The 17,375-nt window shown below is 37.9% G+C and overlaps 1 protein-coding gene across 2 annotated transcripts in view; it reads right to left on the bottom strand.

The window, feature by feature from the left end:
* Positions 1-4,486: 4,486 nt before the first annotated feature.
* Positions 4,487-17,375, bottom strand: part of LOC105490720 (karyopherin subunit alpha 3) — a 95,923-nt gene continuing 83,034 nt past the window's right edge. The window contains exons 11-17 of one of the 2 annotated variants that reach the window (XM_011756605.2): positions 14,015-14,146; positions 12,679-12,807; positions 9,776-9,880; positions 9,604-9,675; positions 9,156-9,318; positions 5,666-5,760; positions 4,487-5,187 (exon numbers count right to left, since the gene is read on the bottom strand). In XM_011756605.2, coding sequence (XP_011754907.1) covers positions 5,089-5,187; positions 5,666-5,760; positions 9,156-9,318; positions 9,604-9,675; positions 9,776-9,880; positions 12,679-12,807; positions 14,015-14,146 — 795 coding nt within the window. In that variant the 3' untranslated portion in view covers positions 4,487-5,088. The remainder of the gene's footprint in view (positions 5,188-5,665; positions 5,761-9,155; positions 9,319-9,603; positions 9,676-9,775; positions 9,881-12,678; positions 12,808-14,014; positions 14,147-17,375) is intronic. The other variant, XM_011756606.3, reaches the window with a different exon arrangement.

The raw sequence follows: 17,375 nt of genomic DNA, 5'->3' as shown, positions 1-17,375 counted from the left end.
TTTAGGACAGTGGTTTACAATCAGGGATGGTTTTGGGCCCCCAGATGTTTGGCAATTCTGGAGACATTTTTGGTTGTCTTAACTTGGGGAGAGGAGAGAGGTGCTACTGCTATCTAGTGAGTAGAGCCCAGGGATAACTACTAAACATCCTACATTGCACAGGGCAGATGACACACAACAAAGAATTATCCAGCCGAAAATGTTAATAGTGCAGGGTTTAAAAAATCCCAATTGAGGCCAGGTGTGGTGGCTCACGCTGTAATCCCAGCATTTTGAGAGGCCAAGGCGGGCAGATCACTTGAGGTCAAGAGTTCGAGACCAGCCTGGCCAACATGGTGAAACCCCATCTCTACTAAAAATACAGAAATTGGCCAGGCGTGGTGGCAGGTGCCTGTAATCCCAGCTACTCAGGAGGCTGAGGTAGGACAATCACCTGAACCCGGGAGGCAGACCACTGCACTCCAACCTGGGCTAAAGAGCGGGAAACTCCATCTCAAAAAACAAAAAACAAAAAACAATTTAGGCCTAAGTTAGTTGAGGGATTTTATGGGCAAACAGTGGGATTAGGTTGCATTCCCACATCCCTTTTCCCACACATTGTATATAGTACTTTTGGAGAATCATTCTATCACTGTTTTTCAGCTATCTAAACAAGTACAACATTTATACCCACAGCTTCATATACAGAAATTGTATTTCCTTTCCCCCCAAAAGAGTTAAGTAAACTTCCCCAGTTTAACTAGCGTTTAAAAAATTAACCACCACTGTAAGACAACGGACATTTGTGAATGTCAGTTGCTCTTGTTTACTTGTTTATCCGCATTAATCCCGAAAGGATGAATGACCCTTCTTTAAACATTTTCTTTTCATATAAAAATAGAATTTTTTAAAAGATAGGGTCTTGCTATGTTGCCCAGGCTGCTCCCAAGCTCCTGGGCTCAAGTGATCCTCCTGACTCAGCCTCCCAAGTAGCTGGAGCTACAGGTGTCTGCCACCAACCACGCCCTTCAGGATGACCCTTCTGAAAGAAATGATGGCAAGACTATGAGTATTATCACATTTACTTATATACCAACTTATTTTAAAAATAATTTGAAGTGGCATTATACAAAAGTAAACATTTCTACACTCAAAAGTGGCTGCTCCTTTGTTCTTTTAATTAATGCAAGATTTCACTTAGTGCCATAACTTGACCTAACAGGTTAAAACTTTTAGGTTGGCTCTGATTACTATTTTCCATAGTCACATGTTTTCAAGGGTTAGCCAGGTCTTAAGAGTTTTTGTTTCATGAAAGTCATATCGTACCATCATCTCAAAAAAATGGGCTTTTTCTAAGTTATAGTATTTAAACCTGAGACACAAAGGGAAAATGCCATGTGATGACGGAGGCAGAGACTGGAGTGATGCAGCTGCAAGCCAAGGAAACCCAAGGATTGCCAAGAACCACCAGAAGCTAGGAAGAGGCAAGGAAGGATCGTCCCCATGAGAGCCCCCAAAGAGAGCCTGGCTCAGCCATCACCTTGATTTCAGACTTCTGGTCTCCAGAAGTGGATGACAATATATTTCTATTGTCTAAAACCACCTGGTTTGTGGTACTTTGTAATGACAGCTTAGGAAACTAATACAGATTTTGGTAATTCTTATTTGTCACAAAATAGTCTCAAATCTAGCATTATTATTGATCATCCTGGTTTGTTAGAGTTGAGATGGAGCAGGAACCCCTCTTAAGGGCCCGCCAGGTGTCCCCCAAGCATGGAAATAAAGGAAAATTTTGAGTTCCTTCAAGGGAAATTCCAGGCACCTAGCTAGCCCTATGAATAAATAAGCAACTTGATAAGCAAGAGTAATAGTAGCTTAAAACAATAAGCAAGGAAGTCACAGGATATTTGGTTCCTTATAGAAACTAAAGATAACATCTTAACATATGTCCCTGAGTTGTTCTTCAGAAACCTGGACCCCCACCAAATGGATCCACTGGCCAGGGAAGGGGGAACTGAGGACTGAGCTCTGACTGCCATTCTTTGTTCTCAATGTCTTCCTGAGGGGCCTATAGGAAGTCACGCCTATGGGGCAGACTTAGCATTCTTTTCTGCTGACCCCAAGTTTTTTGACAAAGCTTTGATTCCTTAATCAATTGCAAATAAGAAAATCTTTAAATTCACCTATGACCTGTAAGTCACCCCCTGCCACCCTGAGCTTCAAGACAGGCCACCTTTTTAGGCCAAACCATTGTGTATTGATGTACAATTTTGCCTGTAACTTATGCTTTCCTGAAATTCACCCCTGCCTTTAAAAACCCTTGCTTGTAAAGCCATGAGGGAGGTTGGGTCTTAAGCGTGAGCTGCCTCATTTTTCTTGTTTGGTGCCCTGCCTGCAGATAAATGCCCTCCTTTTTCCTGCTGCAAAACCTTGCTGTGAATGTTTGGCTAACTGTGCCAGGTGAACAGACTTCAGTTTAGTTCAGTAAAATGGTGTGAAGGAGATATTAAAATACAATAAAAGAGTAATTCATGATTTACCTCCATTGTGATTTTTAAAAAATAATTCCAAATTTAAATTTAACCATACAGAAAACAAACAAGTTATTTTCAGAAATAAGTTTTCAATGTTTTATCATATTTGATAGCAGCTTTTTTTATTGGTTACAAAACCTAAGCCCATATACAAAATTAGGAACACATTTAGATGCCTCTTTTGAAAGAACGTTTTAGTCTTTTTAAACTGAGTTTAAAAAAAAATAAAAACAATGCAATTTTTAAACACTGTTTTGAAAACTTAAAAGTGCAGCAATATACTTAGTTTCCTTTATCTACGAAATGGTGCAATTCCAATTCAAAACTGGTGAGGTCACAAATTGAATCAAGGAAATGCATACAAATGTCTGCACTACTTGATGCTAATGTTCACTTAAATGTTAGTTTGCACTTTAAAACATGAGAGGAAATAGGAATCATCACAGTAGAGGCCCAATTTTAATCATAATGTGTGCAAATTTTAAAAGGTAACTGTCAGTTAAGTAAGGAAAGTCCAGAAGAAACTAAACTGGAAGGGGTACAGTTCACAATATCAAGAAGATTTGGACTTTTAAGGGTTTCACCGAAGTTTGTGACCTTAATTCGCTTTTACGTTGTTATTCCTTTTAGTGAACACCACGCAGTTTCAAAAATTTAGACTATAGTGTCCAAACAGGATGCAGTTACCATATGAAGCTTTAACTCAAAATTTGGATAAAGAAAAAAAGGCACAATGAACTTCAACTCAATTTTATGTGCACAAGAGTTGAAAAATCTGAGCCACCTTAAAGAGAAATTGATTCTAAAATTTATAAAACCTATAAATAATCAGAGGCCAAACCACTATATTAAAACAGATTCTCTAGCAAGTAAAAATCTTGCAGTTTAAACATACGCTTGTATCCACTTTAGATACAAGACAAAACTCACTCTTTAAAGTGGCTCCACCTTGGCAGATACATATATTTGTAATGAATGCACACCTGCTATGTGTTGTTTATCAGTGAAAACACCCCAGCTGATTCACAAAGCTCTGATGGCATCTGTCTCATCTTCATCACAGTAAATACACCCCCCATGGATAACTAAATTAGTTTAGATTTTCTATCCCTTCACATCAATGCATTGGGAAATTATACCCAGTAAACAAGAGCAACAATACCATTTCTGTGACAGCACAAATAATTTAGTTTAAAAATTTTCAAATCCATATTCTTTCATTAATAACTGGGCCAGACAATTTACCAAAAGCAATAACTTGACATAGTAATAGGATTTTGCAGAATTACTTAGAGATCACTGCAAATCAGGTTTATGTTAAATAACTGCAAATTACTCCTCTACACAGATCCCTGTCTGAATCTTTTAATATATGAAGATGCTTTTAGAGTAGGATCTGAATTAACTTTCCCAATACTCAAAGAATGAAGTCTTATGACACTTCTAAATAGTTGCTGGTTTGTTGCCAACCACATTATCAAAAGCACTGGTTACTAAGTAAAAAATATTTTAAGACTAAATTACAGTAAACATGAAAGCTCCACAGTTTAAACCCAATATAAATCAACCATATCCAATTATCAAATTAAAACAAAGAATATTAACTCCTGAAAGCTGAAAGCAAGATTTTTTAAAAAACATCACCAATGGGTATTTTAGACTTTTGTAGTTTTTTTTTGTCTTGTTTTTTGTTTTGCTGTTTTTCCTTTATAGTCAGGGACTCTTGCTTTCAACTTAAACAGAAGTTCAAGTCCATAACAGGTTGCAGCTCAGGTAAAATACCATGCACAGCATTTGATTACTTCAAAACAGCAGGAACACACAGGCTGAAGAGAGTGGTCAAATAGGGCTTGCTGTTCTCAAAAATTAGGTATAATGGCAAAAGCATTAATATCCATATCTAAGGTTCTTCCTCCAACCCTGGCTTCTGAGGCAGATAATAAACACATCAATTACTGGTAGATGAAGTACAGTTTTTTTTTTTTTTTTAAACTTATCTGTTTATTCAATAACCAAGTTCCTTGTTTTTAAGTTACTTTTTTTGTGTCAGTTCCACCAATGAAAATCATTTGGCTTGTACTTTAAAATCTATTCTTCCACATAAAGAATATGAAAATATGTTTGTGGAGGACAATGATGGAGGCTCAGATCACACTGCACCTCTTTAGTCTTCCAACTTGTATATGCATCATACCAAAGTGTCTTGATCCACAGCGCACCATTTTCCAAAGGAGTATCAGTGGGCAGCTGACATGTCACCACTATGGAATATTTATTCTAAATTGGAGACTGCAGTTGTCAGCCTGTGGCACCAGGGAACAGGGAAAAATAGGGTAGTTGAGATTGTTAAGGAGAGTTCTAAAACAGTTTAGGAAATCATGCATATGCATTTACAGTCCATGTGATAGTGACTTTTGGCAACTGCAAAGTGACTGAGACATGGCTTGCTTTAGAAGCATCAAAACAAAGAGGCATGTGTGTTTTGGAGCCTTTTGTTGCTGTTGTTCTTATCATTTGGTAGCCATCTGGTGGTGCTTCATATTGAATGTGGGAAAGATGCTGCACTCAACTGAACTTAAAAATTAAATTCTTTTGTTTGAAGGTTGGCTGTTGGATCAAAATTGTAAGTACCTCCTTGTGTTGCTTCAGGAATGAGGCAGGGATCTTCATCAATCTATAAAAAAACAAGAAAAAATCCTTATTAGGTTATGATACCATACATTATGATGTAAGTGGAACTGACTTTTTACCTCTTAGCAAATAATTCTATGTGAATGCTTTAATCACCTAAAAATATTCGGATAAATCAATAATTTTAGTAACAAATTTAATAATTTAAAATTTAACATGTTTCAAAACTGCATCCTTAAGTTTCTGTATCTGTAGATTTATTTAACCTATCTGAACATACATCACTTACATAATTACTATTTCTTCTTAGTTAATAGATTACAAATGAAACAAGAACTGTTTTTACAACTTTACCTTATAATGAAGTTTCAAAGTAAGAGAAAGTGACTGATGGAATGTCTAATAGAAATACAGTACAAACTTAGGTCATCCTAGTAATAAAAGGAAAACTCTTTGTAAATTTACATTGTGTATAGGTTTTCATTTACATGAAGACACACCCTATTTTAATATCTACTTACATCATCACCAGAGAAATACTGATCTATGATTTCAAATGCTAATTTATATATGTCTTCATTTTCATGTTGCTGTAAAACTTCAATTTTCTCCAAACCTGGTAAGAATAAAATAATCAAAATAACTGGTTAATTGATAAGGAGATACTAATCAAAACCATGCTCATTTTGATCATGCAGAAATCCTAAGGAACTCAGAACACACTGCTCCCCCATTTAAGATAGTGGTTTGTCTAAAATACAGATAAAACGCGGGGCTGGTTCTAGTTGGAGGACCAGAATCCCACTAATTTTTTTCCTTCTTAGAAGCCCGTGAGGTACCCAGATCCCTGAGGCAGGCAGTCTAAAAAAAACACCCAAACAATCCATTTGACAGAGGGAAGCTGTGGCATAAATATGTAAAGAGACTTATTTCAAGTTATATGGCAAGTTTGTGACAGTACTAGAACTGACTCCCCCACACTGCTTTAATATAATCTTACTAATCCTTTTTTTCTTTTTGAGATGGAGTTTCTCTCTGTCACCCAAGCTGGAGTGCAGTGGCGAGATCTCGGCTCACTGCAAGCTCTGCCTCCTGGGTTCACGCCATTCTCTTGCCTCAGCCTCCCGAGTAGCTGGGACTACAGGCACCTGCCACCATGCCCGGATAATTTAGAGACGGGGTTTCACTGTGTTAGCTAGGATGATCTCGATCTCCTGACGTCGTGATCCGCCCCCGCCTCAGCCTCCCAAAGTGCTGGGATGACAGGCATGAGCCGCGCCCGGCGCTTTTTTTGGAGATGGAGTCTCACTCTGTCCCCAGGGCTGGACTGCAGTGGTGCGATCTCGGCTCACTGCAACCTCCACCTCCTGGGTTCAAGTGATTCTCTTGCCTCAGCCTTCCAAGTAGCTGGGATTACAGGCTCTCGCCACTACGCCTAGCTAATTTTTTGTATTTTTAGTAGAGACAGGGTTTCACCATGTTGGCCAGGCTGGTCTCGAACTCCTGACCTCATGATTTGCCCGCCTCAGCCTCCCAAAGTGCTGGGATTACAGGTGTGAGCCACCGCGCCCGGCCAATCTTACTAATCTTACTGACTCATAAAGTAATTTGTATCTTTCTCTTTGTTTTCCAAATGTTAGTACTTTTATATAACCACAAAATAAGTTTTTAGAACCTTATAATTGGTATAAAAGAGAAAGATTTAAATTTTGAAAAACTTTCTTTAAAAAATGAATAGAGGTCTTATGTCCTATAGCCACAATGAACCTGGGGGAAAATATTTCCAGAACAGATACCATAGAACGCCTTCATTTATATTTCCAATATATTTACTCCACACATCATATACACAAGTTTACCATTTCAAACTTTAATATTCTTCCTTGAAATGTCTTTTTGAAGGTTATTTTAAAATAGTTGCATTTTTTTCCTTATATACTAATAAACCAGAAAAATGGGGGAAATTGTTGCCAAAGTGCTTTATACAATTATAAAATATTAATATGTATCCTAATTATTACTCCTATAGACAGAAGTAACTATATTGATAAAAAGCTGAAGAGTAATAATTCTCTAAGTTGCTCAAACTTGCTGGGTTATGAACCTGACTACAATGCTAATTTTTAATTATCTTAAAATATTGAAAAAGCAGAATGAGCAGTGAATTAATAGTAAGAAGATCTGGATTTTAATTTTGCTTCTATCACAACCTACTTCTGTGACCTTGGACAAGACTCCTTAAAATCTCTGGAATAACTTCTCAAGAAATCCTCCCGGCCGGGTGCAGTGGCTCATGCCTGTAATCCCAGTACTCTGGGAGGCCGAGGTGGGCAGGTCACCTGAGGTCGGGAGTTTAAGACCAACCTGACCAACATGGAGAAACCCTGTCTCTACTAAAAGTATAAAAACTTAGCCGGTGTAGTGGCGCATGCCTGTAATCCCAGCTACTCAGAAGGCTGAGGTAGGAGAATTTTAACCTGGGAGGCTGAGGTTGCGGTGAGCAGAGATCGAGGCATTGCGCTCCAGCCTGGGCAACAAGAGCAAAACTCTGTCTCAAAAAAACCAAAAACCAAAAAACAACAACAACAACAAAAAGAAATCCTCCCGGTTTGAGTATTCTATGATCCTACTGCATTTGTTTTCTCTTAAAAAATAAACAAACAATATTCATATAAAGTAGTCAATGAAAAATCTAAAACATGACATTATGATAAACTAAGGTTTAGACATGTTAGTACATATTGAACATATACATTTAAAAATAGAATTTTAACATATGTTTCATATGTCATTACTAAAGAATAATACAGTATGTCAAATCACAATTATTTCTCATTAAAATTTCAAAGTAACTGCCACAGTAATAACTTCGGCATGTAGTTGTGGCAATCCTAAGAACCATTACGAGATTGAAACAAAATATCGAGGTGACTCAGAAGTCAGTAACCTTTTCCAAGTATATGAATAGTATTTCCTAAAGTGGGGTCCACAGAATTACATGGTAATAACACACACACAAAAGTGTTTCATTGTTAAGGAGTTTAAGAAATGCTGGATTAAATAAAGCTTTAAAATTTATGTAGTGGTTGCAAGGGCTCTTAATTTGCTGTCATGCACTGTGACTTCAAGAGAAGTACTAGTGTTTCCTAAAATGCAATGTCAGGCCAGGCACAGTGGACCATGCCTGTAATCCCAGCACTTTGGGAGGCCGAGGCAGGTGGATCACTTGAGGTCAGGAGTTCGAGACCAACTTGGTGAAACCCTGTCTCTACTAAAAACACAAGAATCAGCTGGGTGTGGTGGTATGCACCTGTAATCCCAGCTACTTGGGAGGCTGAGGTGTGAGAACCGCTTGAACTCGGGAGGCAGAGGTTGCAGTGAGCTGAGTTTGTGCCACTGCACTCCAGCCTGGGCGACAGAGCAAGATTCTGTCTCCAAAAAAAAACTATGTTGTCAATCTCTAGAAGGTTACACAGTGACCTTCACAACCAGTTTTTGCAAAGTATGGACTACTGCCTTCTGGAAAATCCTCTTGGAATGCAAACATAGTGAATAAAGAAAAGCAACATACTCGGCCGGGCGCGGTGGCTCAAGCCTGTAATCCCAGCACTTTGGGAGGCCGAGACGGGCGGATCACGAGGTCAGGAGATCGAGACCATCCTGGCTAACACAATGAAACCCCGTCTCCACTAAAAATACAAAAAAATTAGCCGGGCGTGGTGGCGGCGCCTGTAGTCCCAGCTACTTGGGAGGCTGAGGCAGAAGAATGGCAGGAACCCGGGAGGCGGAGCTTGCAGTGAGCCGAGATCGCGCCACTGCACTCCAGCCTGGGCGACAGAGCGAGACTCCGCCTCAAAAAAAAAAGAAAAGAAAAGAAAAGAAAAGCAACATACTGTGATCATTTAAAAACAACATATCCTAGTAATTTTCATTCTACTAAGTTGACTTTAAAGAACTAATGTTTCAGAGTTCCAGTGCTCAAATATTCTTCTTCAATCAATCCACTCTTACCTCCACATTCCTCTATTATTTCAGCTATTGTGCTTGCTTCATCACCGGCCATTATCAGAATGTTTTTTAGACCATCTAGAACCACCTGAACCACTTGAGAATCTTTCACTGACAGTAAATTACAGAACGGTGGTATTACATTCTGCTGTACAAGGTACTCAACCTAGACAACAAAAGAGAAGACATATTTTTATTTATATAATTATCTATTCCCCAGCAGGGTGTCGTGCTACCTGGAAGGCTGAGGCAGGAGGGTATCTTGAGCCCAGGAGTTGGAGGATGTAGTGCTTTATGGTCACGCCCGTGAATAGCAACTGCACTCTAGCCTGGGCAACACAGTTATCTTTTCCCCAAAAAGAACACAACACAGTCAGCAACTGCTAAACATAAGAGAGTAGCATGCTTTCCAGTATTAACAATCATGACAGTTACAGGTTTGCAAACTCACCTGATCTTTTCTGCCACTTATTGTTAAGTTGCTGATTGCCCAAGCAGCTTCTTTTTGTGTTCCAAAGTCCCCCTGAAGGTTAAAAATAAGAGATCATAAAATGGACTCTTTATCCAAAAAGTCTTGGTTATTAACAGATTAATAGACTCAGTGAACTCATAATATGACCAACCTTAGCAAGCTGATGAATAATCATAGGAATTAATCCAGCATCTATTACAGCTTGAACTTGTTGCTGGTTGCCTGCTGTTATGTTGGAAAGGAACCACACTGCTTCCTATAATTGAACAAAATATAGGGCACCTTTATTTGAAAAATAATACCTTTAATGCCTTTCTATTTTAATATATTTTATATAGACAATAACGAAATCACCTAAATTACATTAAACAGACTGCATCTAAAAACTGATTAGGTATACAAAATCTTCCATTTTAAACAAGTAATAAGGAAATTTCCATTAATTATATTTGGGCTCTAATAACCTGGCATTTATCCATTCATTAGTATATAGGCCTACTATAAGCTAGGCATTATTCTAGGAAATGGTGATACAGAAGTGAACAAAGCAGCTTCCTCTAAAAGACACAAATAAATATACAACTGAATTTCTTTTTTTTTTTTTTTTTTTTTCTTTTTGAGACGGAGTCTCACTCTGCCGCCCAGGCTGGAATGCAGTGGCATGATCTTGGCTCACTGCAAGCTCCACCTCCCGGGTTCACACCATTCTCCTGCCTCAGCCTCCTGAGTAGCTGGGACTACAGGAGCCTGTCGCCAAGCCAGGCTAATTTTTTTCTATTTTTAGCAGAGACAGGGTTTCACTGTGTTACCCAGGATGGTCTCAATCTCCTGACCTCGTGATCCACCCGCCTTGGCCTCCCAAAGTGCTGGGATTACAGGCGTGAGCCACTGCGCCCAGCCACTATACAACTGAATTTCTAAAACTACTTAAAAACTACTTCTAATAAAGGTGAATTTTTTATTTTAAAAACATTTACTCACAAGATATAGTCATTCAAGTATTCCATAGAAATTAACCATCTAACTAGCATGGGTCTACATAACATAAATATTCTAAAACTAAAGGATTTAGAAGTCATCAAAAACGTCTGTGAGCTGTTTATAGGTCAGTATCACATGTGTATCTTCCTCTTCCACAACTGAATTTATTTTGCCATCCAACTGTGGTAAGTTGTTAATAATTGCTGAATCTGTGTTCAGAGTACATGGGTGTTCACTATACTATTCTTGCACAGTTAGATTTTAAAAGTTTCAAACAAAAATGCTGAGGGAAGAAAATCAAGTTGGTAACTTCTACTTCCGGGGTCCCATGATGGTCTCAAGATGCAAGTAACAAATTTTCAAGGCAAAAAATTTTTGAAGTAACTAATTGCTTGCTGAAGCCGAGACAGCATTTCTATGAAATTTTCCTCTACCCCTACGATACCCTCACTTAAGAACATACTGCATCACAGGCCGAAACCTTTCTCTGCTGACTTCTACTCAGCTTCCTCACTTCTCAGTTGTTTCCAGTTATGGAATACATTTATTTAACTTAAAAAAAAAAAAAAATCACCTATATTGTTAAAAATTTCTATAGTAAAAATAACTGGTTCAGAGTCTGAAAGTCTCTGGCTTCTTTCTCTTCACTGGAACAAATGTATCTTTAAAATGTGTTTTTTGACACCATACTTTTCTATAAGAACTCAACAGTCAAATTATAGTCAAGCAACTACATAAATATAGTTATGACGACGAAGAAGAAATGATCAGTTCTGCTGGGTTTGGGTGATGGTAGTATATTAGGCAGACAAAACTTCAGTAAACTAAATGTAAATTTAAACCACAATGAGACACCACTTCACATCTACTAGGATGTCAATAATTATTTTTAATAGAAAATAAGCGTTGGCTAGGATGTGGAGAAATTAGAATTCTAGTAACATTGCTGGTGGGAATGTAAAGCAGCTGCAATAGAAAACGGTTTGGTGGTTCCTCAAAAAGCTAAACCCAGAATTAACATATGATCGAGCAATTCTACTCTCAGTTACTATCCAAAGAAATTGAAAGTGGGAACTCAAATAGGTATCTGTATGCCAATGTTCACTGCAGCATTATTCATAACAGTGAAAAGGTGGAAACAACCCAAGTGTCCATCAACAGAAAGATGGAAAAACAAAACGTGGTGTATACATATAAGGGAGTATTTATTCAGCCACAGAAAGAAGTTCTGACACATGCTGCCAAATGGATGAACCTTGAAAACATGCTGGATGAAATAAGCCAGACATGAAGACTTTTTACTAGTAAGTACGTATTACACAATTAATAATAAACTTGTCTATGAAGCTTGAAATCTTAAAAAGAGTAATTTTTTATGATCCTTGAATTTAGGCACCTCGTCTTTGGATTCAATCTAATTTTGCTGGGAGATCAAATTTTTATGATCTGTTTGTTTAACAAAAATACCAGCCCATTCAAATGGCAGATTTTGTCTGCACTTTCAAGTGGCTACAATTTAATGATTGTTGCTATGCTCAGTCTATTTAAATAGAAACACAGGTAGTCTAAAAATGTTTTTTACTCTGTGATGATCAGGGCAGCACCTACCAGAAGCAATTAAAAGTTGAAAAAGGCTGGGTGCAGTGGCTCACACCTGTAATCCCAGCACTTTGTGGGGCTGAAGCAGGCGGATCACAAGGTCAGGAGTTCGACACCAGCCTGGACAACGTGGTGAAACCCCATCTCTACTAAAAATACAAACATTAGCCAGGTGTGGTGGCGGACGCCTGTAGTCCCAGCTTCTTGGCAGGCTGAGGCAGGAGAACTGCTTGAACCCAGGAGGCGGAGGTTGCAGTGAGCCGAGATCGTGCTACTGCACTCCAACCTGGGTGACAGACTCTGTCTCAAAAAAAAAAAAGTTGAAGAAAAACATTTGCAGAGGTGATTTAATAATTCTCATCTTCACTGCAGTGGTTTTTAAGAAAAACACACAAGCGGCAATAGAAACAAGGAGACAGTTAAAAATGAGACATAGAAAGAGAAATAGCATGATGAGGACATTATATGCCTTACCTTATTTATCTTCTCTTTTGGGTGTGATAAGAGATTTGGGAAGTGTGACAGGACATCACAATTGAGAACAACCTGGGTCTGCTCATCGGTGCCAGTCACTATGTTGCCAACTGCTCGGAGGGCTGCTGTCTAGGGTGGGGATAAAATGTTTTCTATAAATTTATTTGCTTATAAGACTGATTCTATATTTTTCATAATCCTGAGAAAAAGTAAAAATGCCAAGGCGTGAATAACACTTATTTCATCCTTTCACAAAACATCAAGAAGTCTGAGAGCAATTCTGAATTTTAAATAGTCTCTTGTGAAAAACTGAAACTTCATGAAAAAAAAATTGTGTGAAAATTGGTTGGAAAAAGATTCAAAAAATAAAAGGAAATTAAATAAAAAAAATAAATCTAAATTAAAATGCTAGAAGTCCAGTTTCTTAAGGCTGGGCATGGTGGCTCATGCCTGTAATCCCAGCACTTTGGGAGGCCAAGGTGGGGGATCACCTGAGGTCAGGAGTTTAAGACCAGCCTGGGCAACATAGTGAAACTCCATCTCTAACTAAAAATACAAAAATTAGCGAGTGTGATGGTGCATGCCTGTAATCCCAGCTACTCTGAAGGCTGAGGCAGGAGAATCGCTAGAACCTAAGAGGCAGAGGCTGCAGTGAGCAGAGATCCCACTACCATACTCCAGCTTGGGGGACAGAGCAAGACTCCATCTCAAAAAAAATACATATATATTTTAATAAAGGCCTGGAATGGGCACACATTTCCACCTAGAAAGTCACTTTGGTAGAAGTAGGATGAACAGATCTAGCAAGTGCCTACCCCTAATTAGAGTGGGAGAGAAAGTAGAAATGAAATTAGGTTATTCCAAGTATTTGGGGGAAAGACAGAGTCTTGAACTAAATCTGTGGTTCCAGATAGATAAGGAGAGACAGATTTGAACCTATATAAGAAGAATTGAAATGATTTTGTAATGGAATGGGAATTGCAAGGAGGAATCAAAATTTCTAGCTTAGGCCATGCTGTTCACTGAAAGCAGACAAGGAAGAAGAGCAGGTATGTAGGAGATGATCGTTTCATTTCTGTCTAGTAAAACATGGAAAGCTTGAAGGAGTTCTTAGATGGTATGTATAAAGGGTCAAGAACAATTGGCTATACAGGGTGGAACTCAGCAACGAATTTGGGTGAGATAAAGATTTGGAAATCAACAAAATGAGGCTCAGGGACTAGCAGAAGAAATCTGGAAGATAAGCACTTACAGATAGAATTAAAGCCTAGTTGTACAAGTTAACTGGTTATAGCAAACAATTCTATACAAATAAGAAGAATTTAAAAATACTTACTTGAACTTTGACTTCCTGATGGCTCAGAAGGGGCACAAGAAATGGCACAACTCCTGAATCAATAACCATCTGTATCTGCTCATTACCTCCATCTGTCAAGTATGACAGAGCCCAAACAGTGTCTACAAGAATCTACAGGAAACACAAAAGAAAAACCATTTTACATATTTGTTTGACTGCTTTACATGTTCAACACGCCTCAGGAGTAGTGACAGAAAAAGTAAGCAAATTTCATGTTTTAGCTTAGCGGCAAAAATATCTGCTTAGCTGATTAACCTACTAAGTAGAAAGTACCTTATCTGTCTCTCAATGCCTACCTCAGATCATTTTTCACAAAAAATGAGACACAGAAGTCTGGGAAAACTTCTATTCCAACTTCTGCATTTATGTATCAGATAGATGCATTTAAAAACAGGCAGAAAAGTAATTCTCCCTGCCCTCACAAATTAGCTACCTAATAATCACATAGAAAAACACTATTTACAAGAATGAGGCCAACACACCATGCTGTTTTAAGTTCAGAAGGGAACAGAAAGGTCTTCTATATACTCTACTGGTTTTCCAACATATTTAGTAATACAATTTTTCAGACTACTAAAGTAAACTAATAAAAGAAATGACTTGGCACTTTAACTTCATCTGGGGAAAAAATTGTTTGAAAATCTCCTGAAATGTGTCCCCAACTGAAAAGCCTGGAGTATAAACCATGTCCTATGCCCATCCTAACTTTGCAACTTTGCAACTACATAGAAGAAAACAGGCTCAGAGATCTGGTGATATTCAAAGTCACAGATCTTGTATGTCGCACTGCTTGGTGTTGTCACAGAGGAATATAAGCACTGGTTGTAGCTTATGCAAAATCAAGATGTTTCCTATTAGGTCATCCAAATTGAAGACATCACATCTTTTTGCCCTAAAAGAATAGCAGGCACCTGAATTCACATACCCTTCAAAAAAGCATATAGATGAATAAATAAAATAAAACCACACATATAACCCACACCCTTTCAGCATCACTAAGAGTCAGAGAACACTAAAAATTTCCATTACCTGTAAGAGGAGAAAAAAATTAAATTCTAGCTTTTGTCTGGACCTCTTGCCTCAAGACTGTGTAAAAGAGAGCAGAGAAAGGGAGAGGGAAGTCTACTTCAGTGGAAGAGACTATATGCCCTGCAAAGCCTAAAATATTCTCTGAACCTTTACAGAAAATTTTACTGATCCCTTAACTAGAGCATGAGCTTCATTCAACAGATGACTGGGGCAACTTCAGCAACAGGATTGATAAATGAGTATATAACATATGTTAATTGTATATCAAGGACTAACACAAACATGGAGATAAGAGTGGAAAAAGAATTTGTAAATGTTATAGGTTTTAGAAAAATAGAAATACTGCAACTTCAAAAATTGGAGGATAGAAGCTGGGCCTAAGAGCAGAGCCCACCTACCAGCCCATTTCCCACCCTGGAAGTGAGGAGGCCTCCCTGCTGGAGGTGTCTGCAGATGCTGTGTGTGAGAACAAAGTCTGGCTACTGCCCAGCCTGGCAGTAACAGGTAACTAGATTTATCTAGAAACAGGGGTCTCAAAGCATAACACCAGTATGTGTAGGCTACAATGGAAAATAACCCTTCATACCAAGATCCAGGAATTTCTCAAAAGAGAAAAGACAGTCAACATATGCCAATATTGAGACGACACAGATATTGGAATTATCTGACAAGGACTTGATAAGATTTTAAAGTAACTACCATAAAAATGCACTGGTGAACAATTATGAACACATTTGAAACAAATTTAAAATGAGAATTCTCAGCAAAAAAACCTGACATGATGGAGGGGGGAAAAAGAAATCAACGAACCCAAAGACATTTCAATAGAAATCATCCAAACTGAACAACAGAAAAAAAAAAAAAAAGATTAAAGAGAAATTAACTCTCAGGAACTTCCAGCACAATGAAAATAGATCTAATATTTGTGTCTTCAGAGTCCCTACAAGGAAAGGAGGAGCTGAAAAAAATGTGAAGAAACATGTTCCAAATTTGGCAAAACAGGTAAGTCTAGAATCAGATTAAAAAATGGGAGGCTGAGGCAAGAGAAGAGAAAATAGAATAAGCTCATGCATCACTGCACAGGTAAGAGATAGAAGTTAAAAAACATATTTTAAACTGTCAAAACAGATAGTAAAAAAGGAGCATTAAAAAGGTGTAAGAGTAAAGGTAACCACTAGAACAAAAATACAAATCTCCCCAAATACCAAAAGAAAATTGAAAAAGATAAAAGTATGCTAAGCAGAGAAAAAAAAACACAGAAATTATTTCACAAAGTGACAGTTCAAATCAATCTATCAACCTATGTGAATGGGCCTACTCACCTATTTAAAAAAAAAAAAAAAAAGATTTTCAAATTGGCTCTGGCTCTCAAAACAAAACTCAATTCCATGCTGTATACAAGAGACACACATAAAACAAAGAATTTGGAAAGGCTAAAAATAAAGGGATGAGCAAAAGTATACCAAATAAACGATAAAAAGAAAACTGAGGTTGTAATCCTGTAAAAAGACCAGTAGAATTTAAGCTAAAAAGCATTACAAAGGAAAAAGATACCTTAGAAAGTTAAATCCCACAAATTATCATGAAAATACAACAATTATAAACATCTATTAATCAAATAACCTTGCAATCACTGTTTTAAAGCAGAGAATAAACACACACACAAATATATGCAAAAACATACTAATGATAGGTTTTAACATACTACTGTCATATGAGAGAAGTCAAATTGGCAAAAAATAAAGATATAACTCTTATGAATGTATATTGAACTTTATACCCCAATAATGGCAACAACTTGCACATGTACAAATATCACATTAGGTTCAAAGAAAACAGTAATAAATTACCTAAGTCAGAAACATTATAAGCCTATCACAAAGCAATAAAATTATACATTAATAAAATGAAAACTGGCCGGGCGTGGTGGCTCACGCCTGTAATCCCAGCATTTTGGATGGCTGAGGAAGGTGGATCTCCTGAGGTCAGGAGTTTGAGACCAACCTAACCAACATGGAGAAACTCATCTCTACTAAAAACATAAATTAGCAGGGCATGGTGGCACGTGCCTATGATCCCACCTACTCGGGAGGCTGAGGCAAGAGAACTGCTTGAACCCGGGAGGCAAAGGTTGCAGTGAGCCGAGATTGTGCCACTGCACTCCAGCCTGGGTGACTGAGCCAGACTCTGTCTCAAACTAAACTAAACTAAACTAAACTAAACTAAACTAAACTAAACTAAACTGAAAACCAAAAAAGCCTTTTCTATACAGAAATGTAATAGCCTTATATTAAACAGCTCTTGGGTGAAA

Source organism: Macaca nemestrina, chromosome 16, assembly GCF_043159975.1.
Source record: "Macaca nemestrina isolate mMacNem1 chromosome 16, mMacNem.hap1, whole genome shotgun sequence".
NCBI classification, from domain to species: Eukaryota; Metazoa; Chordata; class Mammalia; order Primates; family Cercopithecidae; genus Macaca; species Macaca nemestrina.
The sequence above is the reverse complement of the archived record's forward strand: the minus strand, read 5'-3'. Positions and strand labels throughout refer to the sequence as shown.